Source organism: Malania oleifera, chromosome 9 (genome assembly GCF_029873635.1).
Source record: "Malania oleifera isolate guangnan ecotype guangnan chromosome 9, ASM2987363v1, whole genome shotgun sequence".
NCBI classification, from domain to species: Eukaryota; Viridiplantae; Streptophyta; class Magnoliopsida; order Santalales; family Ximeniaceae; genus Malania; species Malania oleifera.
In genome coordinates, this window is record NC_080425.1 from 21,473,601 (window position 1) to 21,494,237 (window position 20,637).

At 36.9% G+C, this 20,637-nt stretch overlaps 1 protein-coding gene across 1 annotated transcript in view; it reads right to left on the bottom strand.

Moving 5' to 3' along the window:
- Positions 1–3,864: 3,864 nt before the first annotated feature.
- Positions 3,865–20,637, bottom strand: part of LOC131163384 (transcription initiation factor TFIID subunit 1-like) — a 105,596-nt gene continuing 88,823 nt past the window's right edge. Inside the window, exons 17-19 of the mRNA XM_058119979.1 lie at positions 11,372–11,428; positions 10,293–11,291; positions 3,865–4,459 (exon numbers count right to left, since the gene is read on the bottom strand). Coding sequence (XP_057975962.1) covers positions 4,097–4,459; positions 10,293–11,291; positions 11,372–11,428 — 1,419 coding nt within the window. The 3' untranslated portion in view covers positions 3,865–4,096. The remainder of the gene's footprint in view (positions 4,460–10,292; positions 11,292–11,371; positions 11,429–20,637) is intronic.

Sequence of the window (20,637 nt, forward strand, 5' to 3'; positions counted from 1 at the left end):
AGGCATTAACAATTAAAATCAGAGCGCCAATTGTTTGCTTTTGCGTACAACAATTGGTATAAAGTGCGATTGTTTGTTTTGTGTATACAATAGGTTAGGTGGGTTTGGCTCCAGTCATCCACTGGGTGACCCGTTTAACTTATTATATATATATATAAACCCTGCTACCCATCTCCCTCTCTCCCTCGCTCTCAGCCTAGGACCCTCACGCAGATCTCATTCTTAGGCACGCCCAATCGGCCCAGATCTCATTCTCTTGGCAGATCTCCGTCACACCTAGATCTCATTCTCACCTATGCAGCAGGCACGCCCGTTGGCCCATCGCAGGCTTGCAAGTCGCAGCGTCGCAAGCTCACGGCCTCTGAGCAGCCGTCGGCCGCCGCCCGTCGCAGACTCGCAGGCTGGCATCACAGACTCGCAGTACCTTGTACACCCCACGCGACCACACAATAGAAATGATAGAATCAAATGAGACTAACTAATCTTTTTATGAACTAAGAATAAGAATAAAGAATGAACAATTATTCTCAACTTTTATCATGGAATATCAATTCCTTCCACAATCTATGTTAATAGAACAACAAGAATAGATGTGAATGTCTATCCCTTACATTTCTAAATTTCTCATTTTATTCTCGTCTATTCTAAGGAATAATTATTTTGCAAATTAATAGTAACCTAAAAAAAACTTGTAGATGATGTATCAATGCAATGGTAAATGTTTGTTATTGCTAGTTTATGGCTATTCAAATTTTTTGATTGAGAAAAAGACAAACACTTATTATTAAGACAAACACTTGTTGTACTTAAAATAAGTACTTCTAAAAAAAATGGAATTTGCTTGCAGTGCAACAAACACTAATTGCAAGAAATGCTTTTTCAGAACTACTTTTTTTGAGAAATATTTAAGCAGAATAGTCTTTGACCACTTATAATTAATACTGTTCATAGAAATGGTCAATTTTATAAATATACAAAAATTTAGTGACTATTTTATAATTTAAAAAAATACAATAGAAGATGAATATATATTATTTTACTATGCATTATAATATACTAATTAATGAAACATAATTAAATTTTGGAATAAAGAAGAAAAACCATCTATTAATTTAAATTAATATTAATATTTTAACATAAATTAATATGATAATCATATTTTTAAATTAAGAACAAGATTATTATTAATAAAAAATAAAATTTTTTTACTTAATAAAAATATTTAAATATTAATTGAAATAATATCTAAAATAATTATTAATTAAAAATTAATCATATATTACCTTACCATGCATTATAACCTATTAAGTATTAATAAAATATAATTAAATTCTTAAATGAATAAAAAGAACAATCTATAAATTTAAATTAATATTAAATAAATAAAAAATTTTAAATTTAGTATTAGTACTATTTTTAACATAAATTAATGTGATAATCATATATTATAAACATACATTAATAACAAATTTATTGTTAATTAATAAAAATATTATTATATTTTATTTAATATAAAATATTTAAATTTTAATCAGAAAAATAGTATAATTATCATTAAATTTTTAATTGTAAAAATATTAATATTTTTATTTAAAATATATTTAAAACAAAATATTAGTTATTAGTTATTGTAATTCAATTTGGATGGAACACAAATTATTTCTTAATTTAAATTAACATTAAATAAATTAAAAATTTTAAATTTAATTAGTACTAGATAATTTAATATGATAGTAATCTGCCATAAATATAACTTAATAACAAGATTATTATTTATTAAAAATAATAATATTATATTATTTTTAATAGAAATATTTAAATTTTAACTATAAATAATTAGAATAATTGTTAATTAAAAATATTAATATTTTTAATTTTAAATATGTTCAAAAATAATTTTACAGTACCTTATAATAAAAGTAAGTGTCCAAATACTATTTATTTTAAACACAATCAAACACTACTTATAACTTTCAACACTTTTTCTAGTTAACACTTATTTTCAACACGTATTAAATTCAACACTTTTTTTCTAAAAAGCACATCTACATAAGTGATTTCAAATGATCCCTTATTCACACAAAGATTAGTACAACCATTTTAAATCAACTTGCGAGGAAGCTTTTATTAAAAAGAAAAATTAATTTTAACTCTCAAAATTAATTTTCAAATTAAATTACAAACAAATTAAAACTAAAATTTACTATATAATTGATTTTAATAGAAATTTAAATTATCCTGACCATACAAAAAACTTTACTCTTGCTTAGTAGCAAAAATTTTTTTTTTATCTTTCTATTTTCTTTTTCAAAATTAAATAATGTCTAATGACCCTTTCATTTTTCAACAATTGCATGAAAAACTTGAAATGCAATAAAAAAATTTTTACTTGAAACTCAGAACTTTCTGCTTAAGGTATCCAAAATGAAATTCCATAACATATGTTGTTTGCAAATAAAATTGTCTTGATTGATGGAGTAAAATTTAAGTTAGAATTATGAAAAAAATGTCAAAATTTAGAAATTTTAGAATAAATAGAAATAAGATAAAATACATGAAAGTTAATTTAAATCATAGTAAGAGAAATATTAGAGAAAAGGTTAACCTTGATGGTCAATATATCAATAACTCTAGCACATTATGATGCATTAGATCTACTATGAAAGCAGAAAAAGAAATTTTAAAGATGTAAAGCATATAATTAAAGCATATTAGATAAAATGAAAAAGTACTTTAACCATGTTGTGTGATCATAAATACCCTTAAAATTAAAAGAAAAGTCTTATAGAATGACTATAAGACCAATTATGTCATATGGATCAAAATATTAAATAACTAAGAAACAACATATGCAAAAAGTAGAAATTATCGAGATACGAATGCTGAGAATGGATGAGTGGTATAACATTAAAAGATACATTATATAATAAACATATTTAAAATAAGTTAAGCATAACTGCTATAAAAAATAAAATAAATGGTAGACTACTTAGATGATTTGTATACCTGTAACACAAACTAAAGTACACTAGTGAGGAAGAGTGAGAGTTACCATGAAGGACACCAAAATAAGTCGAGGCAAACTTAAAATAACTTAGAATGAGATAAGAGTTTATTAACCTAAAATTATCAGAGAAAATTATACATGACAATGAAAGTTGATGGAAAAAGATTCATGTGACCAATCTTATCTAATGACATATAAGGCCTAATATGTTGTTATTGTTGTCGTTTATATTAAAAGTTGCAGAATCTTTCGAAGTCAATAGGTTAAGGCAAGCAGCAAATAACAGACAAAATTTGGCCCATTATAGCAATTGCGACTGCAAACAGATTGGTGAACAAAACAATTTTGACATTTTTTTTTTGACTTCTAACAGAGCAATAGTTGAATCAAATAGCTGAAATAATCAAACAAGCCAGGTCCAACAATGAAACTATCAGGGAGTCTCAATTCCTTCTGTAGATGAGATTGAACAGATTTGTGGAAGAATAAATAAACAGAAGCTAAAAAATACACTGACAAGGCATTTGCGTCAGTACTCTGCAATGTGTTAAGTTGAGGTCCCCCTTAACAAGGTGTGCAAAGCATTTGCAGTACTCTGCAGGTCAATCCAAGATGGTTGATGCAATGCACAAAAAAAATCTTTTGTTAAACAAGCATTATATCTCAAATAGGTGCAAAAATCTCTCACACTATTAACTGATGTTATGTATCTCTGCTATTTTAGCATTTCTTCCAAGCCAACTTTGCCAATTCATCATGACTATTTTAATATGTTTTTTTAATCAAAATTTGGTTCGCACTTTAACTGAGGAAATCAATGCTTGAAAGCAACCTGCAAATTAGCATTGGAATGATGCTATTTCAAACAGAAACCTTTTATTTCATAGATCAACATAAATATGTACAAAGGGAAAGAAAAAAGAGGCAACTCGATGTTTTGAAAGACTTACATGTATAAGCCAAGCCCGAAGCCCTCTCCCTCTACTGTAATCCCCAATCTACAGGGGGGGCGGGGGGTGTGGAATGTTGTACCAAACTGGGATTGTGATATAAAAAAAAAATGATCTTAGTTCTAACTACATTCTATCCCTAAGTGTTGCTATTTTCAATACCAGCTTCAGCTTCAGTCAAGCTGGTGTTGTATTCTTCTAACAAGTAGTCACAAAGCTCCAAAAGCTGTTTTGCTAGGGGAGGAATACCTGGGTTGCGTCCAATGTTATACTCGTGGGCATTGTAAGAAATTTGCCAGACATCATGCCTAAATTCCTCTCGGCTCTTGTACTCCATCTTCCTCACCTTCTCCTTTATTGTGGACAGATCCATTGGACGCTTAATGATGTGCAGGTAGTCTGGAGCTTCCTTCTTGGACACAGGTTTTAAGAAGAGATAGGATACCTCATATGCATCTTTTAGGCTCTCCACGATTCTCTCTAGGATGTTTGCCAACCCAACCTGACGGAAAATTAAACATGAATCATCTCGTGTACACACAAAATTTAGTATCATATTGAACAAGAGAATTCTGACAACTGCTTATCTTCTTGATGAACAAACAAATAGAAACACATGCAATGTGTTAAGAATAAACACTAGAACAAATGCAATGGTGAAGCAGATAAATGAAACAAAGAAACATATTGCAGTATGAACAAGATTTACATGGTTTGGTCACATCTGCCGGTACAACTACGACCAAAATCACACCCCAAATAGACCAGCCCTATCTAAGGCACAAGAACTATGCTGGTACTCATGATGAACAACCCAACAAAAGCACAAGCACATTATGTTAAATCCCAAGTATTATTGTAAATAATTAATTAGGAAAGTGGGTAAATGTGGGGGATTTGATATTATTCGGGAAGAAGATTATTTCCTAGTTTAGAATAGGGAATTGTATTATATAAAGATTGTGATGTACATATGAAGAATTAATTCAATAGAATTCATGTACTTCCGCTTACATGGTATCAGAGCTACGGTTTCTCAACCTTAGCTAACTATGGCCAACGGCACCGTCAACAGCAGAGGGTCGACCTCGTCTGCAAATATTGACAGCGACTCAGAGGCCACTTCTGTTGGGGGTTCGAATGGACTTGACAATATCTCCTTTCCACTCTCAGTGGAGAAATTAAACGGGAAAAATTATCGTGAGTGGGCTCAATCCATAAAGTTGGTGATCGAAGGAAACGGGAGACTTGGCTATCTTACCATAGAACGGAGGAAACCCGACTCTACCGACGTGATTGCCTTGCAAAAATGGAGGTCCGAAAACTCCATGGTCACCGCCTGGCTCATCAACTCGATGCAACCATCACTCGGGAAAATCTTCCTGTTCTTGCCGACGGCAAAGGATGTTTGGGACGTTGTTCGTGAGACGTATTCCAATGTTGAGAGTTACTCGCAAATCTTCAAAATCAAGACCCGACTGTGGCTGCTGAGGCAAGGGGAGAAAGGCATTACTGAGTACTTCATGGAGATGACCCATCTTTGGCAGGAACTCGACTTAAGCACCGACGAGGAGTGGGAGTGCTCCGGCGATAGCACGCGATACCGAAGGAGGCTCGAGAACGAAAGGGTCTTCGAGTTTCTTGCCGGCCTGAACCGGGATCTGGACGACGTGAGGGGACGCATTCTTGGCCGACGACCTCTTCCCTCAACCCGAGAGGTATTCGCAGAAGTGAGGAGGGAGGAAAGCGGAAGGCGCGTAATGCTGAGACCCCAAAATGACCCTGTCGGGTTGGACCTACCTGTATCCTCCCCAAATCTAAATGGGCACACTAATGGGCCTGATGTCTCGGCCTTTGTATCAAAAGGCCTAGGGGGATCCAACCAACCCAGCCAACGACCACAAAAAGGTAAATTATGGTGCGAACATTGCCGAAAAATAGGTCATTCAAAAGATACTTGCTGGGAAATTCATGAAAAACCGGCACATTGGAAGCTGAGACAATACCAAAAAAATCGTGGGTACCAGACTAGCACTGACAAGTCAATTGAAAAATTACAAGGAGAAAAAATCAATACCTCTTCAAGCAGTGCATTCAGTCCTGAACAGTTAGACCAGTTGTACAAATTGATTTCGTCAATTCAAACATCGGGTCAGTCTTCTGGTTCCCTGGCTCACCGAGGTAATTATCTGACAGCTTTCAATACTACATCCTGTTACAAATCTCCATGGATAATTGACTCGGGCGCATCTGATCACATGATTGGTTCTTATTAATGTTTTTCATCCTACTCACCATATGTTGGGAATTTGAGAGTAAAAATTGCAGATGACTCTCTCTCACCAGTTGCGGGTAAAGGAAGTATTTGCATATCTGACTCGATTATTTTACAATCAGTCCTACATGTTCCCAAATTGTCTTGCAATCTGTTATCCATCAGTCAATTAACAAAAGACTCGAACTGTTCTGCTAAATTTGTTTCATCTCATTGTGTTTTTCAGGACCTATCATTGGGGAAGACGATTGGCACTGCTAAAGCGCATGAGGGACTCTACTACTTTGAGGAGGCAAGCTTGAGTGAACTATGTAATACTGCAATTTGTGATTCTGTATCTATTTCTAGAGATAGTGAACTTTTGTTATGGCATGCAAGAATGGGTCATCCCAATTTTCAATATTTAAAACGTTTGTTTCCGTCTATTTGTTCAAATAAAAAGTCTCCTGAGTTTCAATGTGAAGTGTGTGAGCTTGCCAAACACAGTCGAACTTCCTTCCCATCATCCATATACAAACCATCTCGCCCATTTACTATGATTCATAGTGATTTGTGGTGTCCCTCACGTTCACTCAATCGCACCAATACAAAATGGTTCGTTACGTTTATTGATGACCATACTCGCCTTTGTTGGGTTTACTTGTTGAAAGACAAAACTGAAGTCCGCTCCATTTTCATCAATTTTCATTCCATGATTCATACACAGTTCCAGACTACTATCCAAATTTTACGTACTGATAATGGTACGGAATACTTTAATACTATTCTGGGAACCTATCTTCAAGAAAATGGGATTGTTCATCAGAGTTCTTGTGTGGATACCCCTCAACAAAATGGGGTGGCTGAACGGAAAAATAGACATATACTTGAAGTAGCCCAGGCGTTAATGTTCACTACCAACATGAAAAACTATTTTTGGGACGATGCCATCTTAACAGCCACACATCTCATTAATTGAATGCCAAGTCGAGTACTTTCCTTTGTCACTCCTCTTCAGAAATTCCAGGAACACTTTCCTGCCTCTCGTCTTCCATCCAGTCTTCCGCTAAAAATCTTTGGTTGTACTACGTTTGTTCATGTTCATGCACACAACCGGGACAAATTGGATCCACGTGCCGTTAAATGTGGCTTCCTTGGTTATTTCCCTACTCAAAAAGGCTACAAATGCTATGATTCAGTTTCCAAAAGGCTGTTTGTTAGTCTTGACGTTACTTTCTTTGAAACCACTCCTTATTTCCCAAAGCCCTCTCTTCAGGGGGAGACATGGAGTGAAGATCGGTTCTTTGACTTCTATACTATTGATTATGTCATCTGAACCCGTACCATCTATTGAGCCTTCTGTAGCTTCATTCCCTGACCCATCTATCGAGTCTTCCATTGCATCAATTCCTGACCTACCAAACACAACAGAACACTTAACCTCAAGGGGAGATACAGGAAAGCAAAACAACGCAGACTTACTTGTTTACTCAAGAAAGCCAAACACAAAGAATAGGGAGAATCTCATACGTGAGGCACCAAGAACGTTGGAACCGATGATGGCTCCAAATAACCATGAGTCAATGTCCAATCGTGATCTGGTAATTGAGCTTTCTTCTGATAATCCGGTACCTGATGATATCAACCTACCTATTGCAATGAGAAAACAAACCAGGTCGTGTACTCAATACCCTTGGTCTAAATACATGCCTTATAACAGCTTGTCTACAGGATATCGTGCTTTTGTCTCTAACCTTGACAGGGTGAAAGTACCAAAGAACATTCAGGAAGCTCTAGAAATACCTAAATGGAGAGAGGCAGTCATGGAGGAAATGCGAGCTCTAGAAAAAAAATGGAACTTGGGAGTTGATAAATTTGCCAAGAGGGAAGAAGCCAGTGGGCTATAAATGGGTCTTCACAGTGAAATATAAATCTGATGGGACAGTTGAAAGATATAAAGTCAAGCTTGTTGCAAAAGGATTCACACAGACTCACGACATTGACTATACAGAAACATTTGCACCAGTGGCAAACTTAAATACAGTATGGGCTCTCTTATCCTTGGCAGCCAATTTAGATTGGCCATTACAACAACTTGATATTAAAAATGCTTTTTTGAATGGTGAGTTAGAAGAAGAGGTATACATGACCATACCACCTGGATTTAGTGGGAAAGGTGAAGAAAACAGAGTGTGTAAACTCAAGAAGTCCTTGTATGGGCTCAAACAATCTCCCAGAGCATGGTTTGATAGATTTGCAAAAGTAATAAATAATCAAGGTTATCAACAGGGGCAATCAGATCATACCTTATTCTTCCAGCAGACCGAAAGAGGTAAGAAAACAATTCTAATAGTGTATGTTGATGACATAATCCTTACTGGTGATGATACAGTAGAGATGGAGAGATTGAAGAAAGTTATGGCTGCTAAATTTGAAGTTAAAGACTTGAGACAAATGCGGTATTTTTTGAGCATGGAAGTGGCAAGAACGAGAAAGGGAATTAGTGTCTCTCAGCGAAAGTATGTTATTGATCTCCTAATTGAAACTAGCATGCTTGGATGCAAACTTAGCAAAACACTGATTGAGGTGGTAAAAGAGGGTTGAAGACTGTGGAATACCAGTTGAAAAGGAAAGGTATCAAAGGTTGGTTGGCAAGCTAATCTACCTATCACATACTAGACCAGATATTGCATTTGCAGTCAGTGTTGTAAGCCAACACATGCATTCACCAAAAGAGGCCCACTTAGATGCCGTATACAAGATCCTTCGATATCTCAAGGGATCCCTGGGAAGAGGACTTTTCTTTAAGAAATGTGAAAGTAAGGAAGTAGAGATCTTTACAGATGCAGATTGGGCAGGATCAGTGGAAGATAGAAGATCCACCACAGGTTATTGCACATTCGTCTGGGGAAATCTGGTAACTTGGAAAAGCAAAAAACAGAACGTGGTGGCTCGTAGTAGTGCTGAAGCGGAATTCAGGGCAGTTGCTCAAGGGATATGTGAAGGACTGTGGTTACGGAAACTCTTGGAAGAATTACAGGTCCCGGTGAAATTTCCTATCAAACTCTATTGTGACAATAAGGCAGCTATCAACATCTCTCTCAATCCAGTTCAACATGACAGGACTAAATATGTGGAAGTGAACAGACACTTTATCAAAGAGAAAATCGAAGAAGGAATTATCTGTATGATTTATGTACCTACCAAGGAACAAACTGCAGATATTTTCACTAAAGGGTTGGGACGACAGAGCTTTGATGATCTCATTAGCAAGTTGGAGATGATTAATATTTATAATCCAACTTGAGGGGGAGTGTTAAAATCCCAAGTATTATTGTAAATAATTAATTAGGAAAGTGGGTAAATGTGGGGGATTTGATATTATTCGGGAAGAAGATTATTTCCTTGTTTAGAATAGGGAATTGTATTATATAAAGATTGTGATGTACATATGAAGAATTAATTCAATAGAATTCATGAACTTCCGCTTACACATTAACTCCATGCATAATTGGCCATTTGGCCTCACTCAATTTGTTGTGCACTTGTGCAGTTCCTCTATGATTTACTAATTTCTATCAACAAACTATAAACTCAAGAGGATAGAAATAGAAGTTAGTTTAATAAATGATTGCTGCTGTATCAAAACTGATTTAGCCTTTGTAGCAGCATCATCAAAGAAAATCACTAATAAACTCGGGATATCTGATGGCCTCTTCAAAATTCTTTCCTCTAGAAGAAGAAAATGATGGGGAAAATAGAATAATTCTCTTTCAATGCCAAAGTTAGCCTCCTGCAACTTATCCAGAATAGAAGGTAACAATTGCTTCTTGTTTTTTTGTAGCATACAATCAAAAAATATGATAAAGAAAATAAATACTATAAAAGAAATAAAACTAAATTTAAAACTAAAATAAAAAGAACTTTCTTCAGGTCTTAAATAAATAGGAATGTACTGTGGGATTGATCTGCAACTATCTATGTTTGGAATGTACGAGAACTAAAGCAGTAAAAAATGATGCAACAAACCCATAAGAGATAGCTTAGTTAAGATTGTAGTAACAAAGAATGAGCAAAGTACCTCTCCTCCTCTGCGGCGCTTCGTTGGGGGTCCACAGTCCGAACTATAACTTCCCAACTCAAAGACAGGTCTCCTTTTTGCAGTTTGGTCCCATTCTGCCAATCTTCTGTCATTTCTTCTTGACCTGAAATCCTCTAAATAGTCATTTTTCATTTGAGGCCTTTTCTTTTTCTTCTTTTTCTTTGCTTTTTGGTGTTCTTCCTCCTCCCTCTCTCTTCTTATGGCTTCCTCATATCTTCTAATCTCAGCTAGCCTGTCTTGTTCTTCTAGCATCCTCATCTCTTCTTCATATTGCTTCCTAGCTCTGTCTCCTCTCTGTCTCTCAGCATGTCTTCTCTTCTTTTCCTCTTCCCACCATCTTTTATCCTCTCTAGCTTTCCTCTTTGTTACCTCAGCCACAAACATGTTCTGCTCTCCATGCTTCGACAGTTCCACGATTTTCTTAGTCTTCCTGAACTCAGGACCAGCACTTCCTTCATGATTGAAGTGGTCTAAATTAATAATCTCCTTTGGTCGTTTAATCACAATTTTCTTCCGAGGCATATCTCTCTCAATTTCAGCTGGTGGCCGTATCACGATGGAGGGTTTATGGGATTCAATATGTACTTCTTCAGGTTTCATCTTGTTGGAAATTATTATTTTGTTAACCTTAGCTGTGGACTTATTCCCAGTTTCAACATCAGAAGAAACAGGTCGTTCAGAACTTGGGGCAATTACGGGTGCAATGTTATCAGGATTTTCAGAACCACCACATTTAAACTTCAATGGGAGAAATTTTGGCTTCGAACCAAAATTCTCACTTTCATTTGCTTCTACCAGAACAATTTTTGTTGCGCCTTTTGGTATCAGCTTCTTTATCAGAGGTTTCTGCTGGGGCTGAGCAGAAGCATCCACAAGATTGGATTTTGATGATGCCTTCTCTAGGTATATGTTTTCGTTCTGCATTTCTAAGTCTTCTCCATACTTGGGGCAATTCTTGTTTGTCCTCATGTGTCCAAGCTGATGCAAGAAGAAGTAAACAATAACAATGAGAACTTGTAATATATTCCCAGCACTAACAACAATTACTGGTTACATACCTGACCGCAAGCTCCACAGACGAAGGTTTCTCTAGCTGATTTTTTTTCCTTTACAATCTGGTTAAGAAAGAAAAAAAAAACTAAGTGCTTGTGTTTTTCTTCACAAGAATCACAGGAAAAAAACATCTATTTGCATAGAATAAAACTAACAGTTAAACCTGCAATGTGGGGCAGACATTTTGCATATTAAAGGAAAATGACAAACAGTAATATCACCCATAGAGGGTTGCAAGGGTAGGGCAAGTCCAAGTCTTTGTGCAATGGGACAGGTGCTAAATCCAAACCTCAAGATCATAGGTTCAAATTGCGCACATATCCTCTCTGAATGAAAAGGATAACTTACATCATGGCCTTCTGATGAGGCTGGAAGCCATATACCATGGGTGATATCATTGTAAAAAAAAATTTTTTTGGAGGGGACGGAAGGAAGGGAAGAAGATGTTAGACTCAAACCTCTTATTCTCACCATCCTCTGTTCTCTGTCACATGTTCTGACATTAGACATAGCTTTCTTGAAAATATTACAAGTGAGTTAGTAGTAGTTTTATATGTATTTTTGCCAATCTTCAGGGCAGGCCTTGGATCAATGGTAACATTGCCCCTTTGTGATCAGTTGGTCACAGATTCAAGCCCAAGGAAACAGCCTCTCTGCACAGAAACTGGGGTAAGGCTGCTTATACTGATGATCCTCCCCCTATCCTTGCAAAGCGGGGAGCCTTATGGGCCAGGAACACTGGGAGTGCCATTTTTCATATATTTTTTTTTCCAGTATTATAATTGTAATTATGTTGCTTTGAACCTTTGCCCAACATCAGTCTGGTTCTCAGTGCTGCCTTGCTTTGTACGACTACACATTGCATGTGTGGCTTGTCAAGCAGGTAAATACTAGAGTGCTAACCCCTCGGAATAAATAATAAAGTTGTTTGGTGACTGATGTTTTTACAGGAGTTCATTTTACTCATTGAGCATGACTGGAGAGCTTTGATTTACTGAGCTTTACTCCGTTGTCAGTATTGCTTTTTTTTTTTTTCTTTGGGAAGACTACACCTATGTATTATATATTCTTTTTCTGTCTCTCAATAAATCTTTCTTTTTCTCATTAAGAAATAAATAAAGTTGTTACATTCACATATTGGGTCCATCCAGAGTTGCTTTCCATTGTGGATCCATATGTTTCATTGACATGGGTGTTTCTAATGAGAGATCATTACGAGTCATGAAATATTTTCAGATCTTTATGTGCTAAAAATTCAAACTTAATTTGCTTTTGAGCGGGATTTGTTCTATGATACCTGAATATTTTCTGCACTTTCTATTTGTTAGAGGTTATTTATGTCTTTTAAGCAATATTATTTAGTATGTTAGTTAGAGAGTTAGTAAGAGTATTATTGTCATTAGAATGTATTTGATTTATGTTATAAATAGAGGGAGAGACCCATTTTAAGTTAGGTCATTAATCAAAATCTCAACATGTTATTAGAGCATGATCCAACCTAAACCCTCTCAAACTCAGCTGTCGGCGGAAAGCACCACCCAGTCGCTACCCTTCTCAGGTCTACCTCCATCCTTCATTATTTCAAAAAACCAACCATATAGCCAAAAATAGAACCCTCTAAAGCCTACCCTCACAAAATCCCATCACTGGAAACAGCCCCAAGCACCGGCCAACCCCATGCACCGGCACGAGAGAGAGTTTCTGGCCACCTTTTTTTTTCCCCCCTGCAATGCTCTGATTCCTTCTCTAGACCATATTATCAAGCTGTTAGGTATGTTTTTTGCTCAAAGATCCAATCTTTCTTGACCAAGCGCTCATGGTAATCCGTTAAGTTTTTGTTCAGTGTTTGTAAAGGCTTCTTTGTGAGTTTCTTGGAGCAGTGGCAATGTTCATAAATTGAGTTGTGAGGCTGGGCAGTGCTATATCAGTTAGCAAGTCATTTACCTCGTCCGTGGTTGTCCCAATTAGTTTTGATTGTTTTTCTTGTCTGACATTGGTGTGGCTTCTAGTTTGTGTGTTGGGATGGAGTCTATGAATCCCAAAAACATGTTTCCTTCATCGTCGTCACAGATAACAACTCTGCTTGTGATGCACTTAATGTCCCAATCTTTTCACACACAGCCGGTCCCAAGCCCAAGTAAAGGAGGAGTGTTGCATTAGTTAGCCGACAACTAGCGTAAAATTTGTCAAATCACTATGATATGAATCCTTATAGAATATGGCATAAATTGGTGGAGAAGGACTCATGTAGCCGACCCCACCTAATATCAAGAAGATGCCTTGATTGTTTATCCTTGTGGAATTCGATGAAGCCACAAATTGCAAAGATGTGCATGCATCTAGATACATACAAAGAGATTTGGAATTATGCCAAGCTTCTATACTCTAATAACAATACACATATGTATGATTTATCCCATGAGTGCTTTCAGTTACAACAAAGAGATAGGAGCATTGCATATTATTTTGGAGAAATGAAATGTATTCATGAGGAGCTTAACATCGTGCAGCTTATAATCTCCAACGTTTGTGAGATGCAGAAGTAGAGGGAGCAAGCATTTTGATCCCAAATACTTAGTAGTACATAGTTGCCATCATTTGCCGATGTTTATTCTCGTGTCCTTTATGCTTCCTTTAGCACACATTCTCTTGCTTTTGCATTTGGCCCTGAGAGGACAGCTTTTTCTACACAAGGTGATTCTAGTTCTATACCAAACAATCGCAAAAGTTATCGAAGTGGTTCGAGTGGTCGTGGTGGTAGAGATGGATGAGGTAGAGGCACTCCATGCAAGCGCACTCATTGTGGTCAAGGTAATCATACTATTTAGTAGAGTTGGGATTTCCATGGTAGACCTTTACGTGTTGCCAATGCAGCCACCACCAACTCCACACCTTTGGGATGGAGACGTACTGTATCCATGTCAGAGGAGAAGTATTCCAAGATCCAGTAGTATCAAGCGTCACAACAAGCTTCTTTCCCATTGCATCTTTTGCTCAAACAGGTAATCCCACAGTATGTCTGTCATCCAGTACTTCTTGTCCTAGTCCTTGGGTCATAGATTCCACTGCCATTGATCGTATCACACGTATACCTAATTTCTTCTCTACTCTTCAATATCCCATAAATTTACCTTATATTACTCTTGCCCATGGATCCACTACTACCGTCAAGGAAATTGGGAGTATTAATCCCACTTCTTCTATTTCTCTTCATTTAGTTTTGTATATTCCCAAGTTTCTTTCAATCTTATGCTTGTTAGAAAGATTACTAAATCCACGAATTGTTAGTAACATTCTTCCTAATTTTGTGGTTATTGAAGATTGGAAGATGAGAAAGACGAGTGGCGAAGGGCGTGAAACTAGTGGACTTTATCACTTCAAGCTGCTATCTCCTTCTACTGCCTACATTTTTGTTACAATACCTCTCCAAATTCATTGTCGCTTCGATCACCCTTCACTAAAAAAATTTAAACATCTTGTTCCGGATTTGAGTTTTGTGTCTAGTCTTGAAAGTGAGTCTTGTTAGTTGGGAAAGCACCATTGTGTCCATCAATTCGGTATTGTCCATCAATCATCCTATGCCCATACTCAACAAAATGGGGTTGCAAAGAGGAAAACTAGACATATCCTTGAAAACACTTGCACCTTACTGTATCCAATGCATGTACCCAAAGTGTTTTAGAGTGATGTTGTACTTACTGCTTGCTATCTAATTAACAGGATGCCATCCTCTGTTCTTAGATGTAAAATTCCCTACTCCCTTCTCTTTCTTAATTCACCATTTTTCTCTCTCTCCTTATATATTGGGGTGTGTCCTTTGTTCATCAACAAACTCCTGGTGTGGATAAGTTGGATCCTTATGCTATAAAATGTATCTTTCTGGGCTACTCATATACTCAAAAGGGGTATCGTTGTTATAGTCCTATGTCGCATAGCTTCTTTGTTTATATAGAGGTTACCTTCTTTGAGTCTATAACTTACAACACCCAGTCTGCAAGTGCTTCTGAGCTCAATGAGTCTCTTCCTCTACCTAATCTTCCAAATTCTAGTTTCTTGTCCTTGCCCAATCAACCATCTAAGTCTCCATGTAGTTCGAATCCCTCTCATCGCCTCAATCATCCTAATTTCCAAGTGTATTCATGACGATGACTCCAAGAAGGAAAGTCCCCTCTAGCTTCTACTACCACACCTTTGGTTTCCTTGTCTAATGATCATATTTCCCATGATGTTGATCTTCCCATTGCTATTCGAAAAGGTAAATGCATATGTACCGAACATCCCATTTCCAAGTATATTTGCTATGACTTTTAATCACCCTCCTATTATTCTTCCTTCCTAAATCTATTTCGGAAGCCTTAGCCCACTCTAGGTGGAGAAATGTTATGGTTGAAGAGAGAATGCTTTACAGGACAATGGCACTTGGGACTTGGTATCTATCATCTATTGTCCTTCCTAAATCTATTTCGAAAGCCTTAGCCCACTCTAGGTGGAGGAATGTTATGGTTGAAGAGATGAATGCTAAACAAGACAATGGCACTTGGGACTTGGTATCTCTTCCTCTTGACAAGTCTGTGGTGGGTTGTCATTGGGCATATACTGTGAAAGTTAATCCTGATGATTCTGTGGCTTGTCTGAAGGCCCATCTTGTTGCTAATGGGTATACTCAAGTGTATGGTTTGGATTGTTCTAACACGTTTTCTCTTGTTGCCAAACTTACATTAGTATGTCTGTTCACCTCCTTAGCCACCACTTATCACTGACCTCTGCATTAGTTAAATGTGAAGAATGCCTTCTTGCATGGTGATCTTCTTAAGGAGGTGGTCTATATGGTGCAACCACCTAGGTTTGTTGCTTAGGGGGAGTAAGGCTTAGTGTGTCAGCTCAAGAAGGTACTATATGGTTTAAAACAGTCTCCTAGAGCATGGTTTGGTCGTTTCAGTGTTGCAGTACTTGAGTTTGGTCTTTGATAGTGTGCAATGGATCATTCTATGTTTTATCGTCATACTTAATTGAGTACGATCCTTCTTGTTGTGTATGTGGATGATACTGTTATCATAGGTGATGATGATGAAGGTATTCAGAGTCTCAAACTTCTTCTATAGACTACATTTCAAACTAAATATTTGGGACCATTGAAATACTTCTTGGGTATAGAAGTATCTAGATCTTGTATGGGAACTTTTTTGCGACAAAGGAAGTATGCTCTAGATTTGTAGGATGAAACTAGATTGTTGGGATCTAAACCAGTTGATGCACCCCTAGATTCTAACAAAAAGTTAGAGCTAGATATAAGTGATTTGTTGCCTAATCCTGGACAATACCAGAGACTTGTTGGAAAGTTGAATTATCTCGCATTCACTCAGCTAGATATATCCTTTGCAACAAGTGTTGTGAGTCAAATTCTAGATTCTCTGAGGGCAAGCTATTGGGACGCAATAATTCGCATCTTGAGATATCTTAAAGGTACACCTAGGAGAGGTCTTCTATATTGTGATTAGGGTCACACTTATATTCATGGACTTACAGATGCAGATTTGGTTGGGTCGCCTTTCCACCAAAGATTCACAATCCTAGCTGTATCTTGGTCGGTGGTAATTTGGTTTCTAGGAAGAGTAAGAAACAAATGGTGGTGGCCATGCCAAGTTCTGAATTAGAATATGGAGCTTTGGCTCACACTACTTGTGAACTTGTCTAGTTGAAGAGCATGTTGGAAGAATTGGGCTTTTCATATTCTCAGCCCATGAAATTTTGTAGAATTATTAGATATCTGTCAGCCTTTATTAGAGGCTGATCTTTAGGAGATTTACAGCTAACAAATCAATTGATTTGTTAGCTATTTTTGGTTCCACGATCCTAGGGGATTTGGGTAGCATGTTACCTGATTTTGTAGATGGTATTTCCTATTTTACTGCTTTCCATTTTAAATAGGATATTCTATTTTCAGTAGGTTGTAAATATCCCTAGTAATTAGATGAGAATTATCATCTATTTAAAGGGAATGTAATTTTTTTCATAAGTGTGGTGGAATATTTAGTTTTATTTTCCATATTTCAACATGGTATCAGAGCATCCTATTAACCCTAATCTTCCCATATGACCAAATACAGTATGGCCAGCGGGAGACACGACTCCACCTATTCAGTCTCAAACGTCAACACCAATAAGGAAGCCATGGTATCAGGCAACATCAACAGTTCAGATAGCAGCCTCATGCCCATTACAAGACACAAACTTAATGGGAATAACCATCTCCAATGGTAAACCATTGCCAAATATCCGAGAAGCGTTTTTAGAAGTTTGCCGAGAGGAGAGCCGAAATAAAATAATGATAGGCCCTCAAGATTTTGCAACAAACCTGGAGAGTTCAGCCCTTGTAGTTCGAGGAAATCCATATAACAACAATGACAATAGACCGAAGAAAGGGAGGTCGTGGTGTGACCATTGTCAACGTTTTGGTCACACCAAGGACACCTGTTGGAAAATCCACGGTAAACCCGCAGATTGGAAACCTTCTTGCTTTGCCAATGACAGAGAAGGATAGGGAAATTTCGTCTCGATAGATGAACAACCAACACCACCCGAGTCCAGTCTCTTCAGCAAGGCGCAACTAGAATTATTGGAGAAAATGTTCAGAAAATCTTCAGCATCCCCTAATACTATGTTTGGTATTGGTTCTTTGGCGCGCACAGATAATTTTTTAAGTGGTCTTAATGTTAAAAAGGAGAAGCTAGGTCCATGGATTATAGATCAAGAGCATCGAACCATATGACCGGAGATTGAAATTTTTTCTTTCTACTTATAGTCCCCGTTATGAAAATTTAACAGTCAAGATAGCAGATGGTTCACTCTCAAAGGTCGCTGGTACAAGTTTTGTTAAAATTTCAGAGAACCTAATAGTCAACTCAGTTCTATTAGTGCCAAATTTGGATTGCAATTTTAGTAAACACTTAGGATCTCAATTGTGTTACAAATTTTTTCACAAATATGTGTGAATTTCAGGTCTTGGATTTCGGGAGGACGATTGGCAGTGCTAAGATGTGCTTGGGGCTCTGTCTTCTTGAGGTTAATGATCTTCCTCAAGGAACAACTCACAAATCCGATTCTTTAGTGTCTAGAAGTCAAAGTTATTTTTCTATCATTCGTTCTAATAATGATAGTGCAATTATGTTGTGGCACTATAGGTTAGGACATCCAAATTTCTTGTATCTCGAGAAACTCTTTCCTTCATTATTCAAAAATAAAAATCCAAATGATTTTCAATGTGAGATGTGTCAATTTTCAAAACATGTTTGCAACTCTTATCCCAACTGACCCTACAAAGCATCCTGACCCTTTTCAATGATTCGTAGTGATATGTGGGGGTCATCTAGGATCAAGAATATTACTGGATCTCGCTGGTTTATATCTTCTATAGATGATCACACTAGACTTACGCGGATATTCCTCATTAAAGAAAAGTCAGAGGCAAGTCTGATTTTCAAAAATTTTAACACCATGATCCAACCACAATTCCAAGAAAAAATATAGATTGTAAAAATTGATAATGCCAAAGAATATTTCAAATTCATTCTTGATGATTGTCTTTTGAGTCAAGGTATAATAAGCCAAAGTTCCTGTGTTGACACTTAACAAAATGGAATTGCCTAAAGAAGAAACCGACACCTACTAGATGTTGCCCGCTCCCTTGTGTTCTCTACACATGTACCGAAACACTTTTGGGGTGAAACCATTCTCACTGTAGCCTACCTCATAAATAGGATGCCCTCTTACGTTCTGAAATTCCAAACTCCCTGTCAAACTCAAATTCAGTCCTTTCCCAATACTCGACTCATCTCCACTATTCCCTTCAAAGTATTTGGGTGCTCAGCTTTTGTTCATGTTCATAGTCAACACCGAGGTAAACTTGATCCTAGAACCCTTAAGTGCATTTTTATCGGGTACTCTTCAAACCAAAATGATTATAAATGCTATTCACTAGTTACTAAAGATATTATCACTCCATGGATGTCACTTTTTTTTAGCGACAACCATATTACCCCAAATCAGAAATTTAGGGGGAGATTACATGGGAATTCCAGCTGTGGGATATTGAAGAGTTATCTCACCCTTCTTCTGATTCTGCCCTTCTCACCTATCACAAATATCTGAATCTATTCCAAGTGCTGACTCCATTTCTCCTTCACATCCCTTCGTAGAATCTACCGTGAAACATCAGAATCTAGACACTATTTAACCGAAAAAAAAATGATGAGTTGATTACCTATTCACGGAGGAGAAGGAACCAAAAGGAGAAAGAACAACAAGAATCCCTTGAGCAAATCCAAGAGTCTAATCCGAGCCCTAGATCAAGTGAAAATCCACCAGGTAACTCTGGTCCCGAGACTTCCCATAATGAGTTAACTAATGATGAGAGTGATTGTCCTATTGTTGTGAGAAAAGGTGTGAGATTATGCACAAAACACCCAATATACACTTTTGTGTCATATCAGCGGTTGTCATCGAATTTTAGATCTTTTGTTGCCAATCTCGACAAAATCCAAGTTCTTAATAACATACAAGAGGCTCTCAGTACACCTGAAAGGAAGCAACTGTCTCGGAAGAAATCAGTGCACTAGAAAAGAATGAAACATGGGAGATCACAGAATTACCAACTGGAAAACATCCAATAGGTTGCAAATGGATATTCACTGTGAAATACAATGAAAATGGAAGTGTTAACCGATTCAAAGCTTGGCTGGTAGCAAAGGGATTCACTCAATCATATGGAATCGATTACGAAGAGACATTTTCCCTTGTAGCGAAGTTAAATACAGTGCTGATCCTCTTATTTTTTGGCAGCAAATTTAGATTGGCCTCTTCACCAACTAGATGTCAAGAATGCCTTCCTCAATGGAGACCTAGCTGAAGAAGTCTACATGGAAATTCCTTCTGGATTCGAGACACAAGCTACACACAACAAAGTCTGCAAACTCAAAAGATCATTATATGGGCTCAAGCAATCCCCAAGAGCCTGGTTCAAGAGATTCACAAAGGTTGTCAGGAGGTATGACTATTCTCAATGTCAATCAGATCATACATTATTTGTTAAATACTCTCCTAAAGGGAAAAATTTCTATCCTCATTGTATAATTGGAAGACATCATTCTAACGGGAGATTACGAGGAGGAAATGAGTAGTCTCAAAAGTCTTCAAGCTAAAGAATTCAAAATCAAGGACCTTGGGAATCTCAAATACTTCCTAGGCATGTAAGTGGCACGGTCAAGGAAGGGGG